The 1,439-nt window shown below is 37.2% G+C and overlaps 1 protein-coding gene across 1 annotated transcript; it reads left to right on the top strand.

Moving 5' to 3' along the window:
• The first annotated feature begins 12 nt into the window (after positions 1–12).
• Positions 13–963, top strand: LOC115517181 (olfactory receptor 4K2). Its single transcript, XM_030320300.1, has one exon. The coding sequence runs from the start codon at positions 13–15 to the stop codon at positions 961–963; it is 951 nt and encodes a 316-aa protein (XP_030176160.1).
• The last annotated feature ends 476 nt before the right edge of the window (positions 964–1,439 follow it).

Raw genomic sequence — 1,439 nt, 5'->3', positions numbered from 1 at the left:
TCAATCAGGACAATGGATGTGGCCAATAAGTCTGTTTCTGAATTTGTTTTGCTTGGACTCTCTAATTCCTGGAAACTACAGCTGTTTTTCTTCATAGTGTTTTCATTGTTTTATGTGGCAACAATGGTTGGTAACAGTCTCATAGTCATCACAGTTATAGCTGACTCTCACCTACACTCTCCTATGTATTTTCTACTTACCAACCTTTCCATCATTGATATGTCCCTTGCTTCCTTTACCACCCCTAAGATGATTGCAGACTACCTCACTGGACACAAAACCATCTCCTTTGATGGTTGTATCACCCAGATATTTTTCCTACACCTTTTTACTGGTACTGAGATAATTTTACTTATGGCGATGTCCCTTGATAGGTATATTGCAATATGCAAGCCTCTCCGCTACACTTCAGTCATAAGACCCTGGGTGTGCGCTGCCCTTGTGGTGGCTTCCTGGGTTGTGGGAGTCATGCATTCAATGAGCCAGGTCATATTTGCTCTCACATTACCATTCTGTGGTCCCAATGAAGTAGACAGCTTTTTCTGTGACCTTCCTGTGGTGTTCCAGCTAGCTTGTGTAGATACTTATGTTCTGGGCCTGTTTATGATCTCAACAAGTGGCATAATTGCATTGTCCTGCTTTATTCTTTTATTCAATTCTTATGTTATTGTCTTTGTTACTATCAAGCATCATTCTTCAAAAGGATCATCTAAGGCCCTTTCTACCTGCACAGCTCATTTCATTGTTGTATTCATGTTCTTTGGGCCATGCATCTTCATCTATATGTGGCCACTAAGCAGTTTTCTTACAGACAAGATCCTGTCTGTGTTTTATACCATCTTTACTCCAATTCTGAACCCAGTAATTTATACTTTAAGGAATCAAGAAGTGAAGACAGCCATGAGGAAACTGAAAAATAGGCTTCTAAATCCTAACAAGACAACTCCTTGGCATTATTTTTAATTTTCAATTCTAGTTCTAGTTTTAACTTCCCAGGCATTACATGGCACAGTTTTTGTGTACACAGAATTATGACTAGGCTCTTATTTCTCGAGTTCCCATCAAATTGTAATCAAATCACATTGCAATCAAATCATAAATATTAAAACTACTCTTAGTCATATGTTTAAAATACATGTTATATTTCACAAAAGCAAGTTGACAGAAACAATTTCTTCCAGAAGCAAAGACTATCTATAAAAATGCCAAGAGTTCCTGCTCCAGTTAGGAAATTCAACATTAACAATCTATTCAATGGAAACGATGAACAAAAAATGAGAAGAGGAAATATGGGTTAAAAGGGAACTAGAAGATAATGACATTTATATACAACTCGTTACCGAGTTACTCAGAGAATTGTCCCTAAAGTATGTCAAATTAGTAAGATTTCTATAAGCCTTAGAAACTCCATACTGCTATAGGATTATCCTCTGACAAGC

This window comes from Lynx canadensis, chromosome B3 (assembly GCF_007474595.2).
Source record: "Lynx canadensis isolate LIC74 chromosome B3, mLynCan4.pri.v2, whole genome shotgun sequence".
In the NCBI taxonomy this organism is placed as follows: Eukaryota; Metazoa; Chordata; class Mammalia; order Carnivora; family Felidae; genus Lynx; species Lynx canadensis.
Note: the sequence above shows the minus strand (reverse complement) of the source record. Positions and strands in the feature narration are given on the sequence as shown.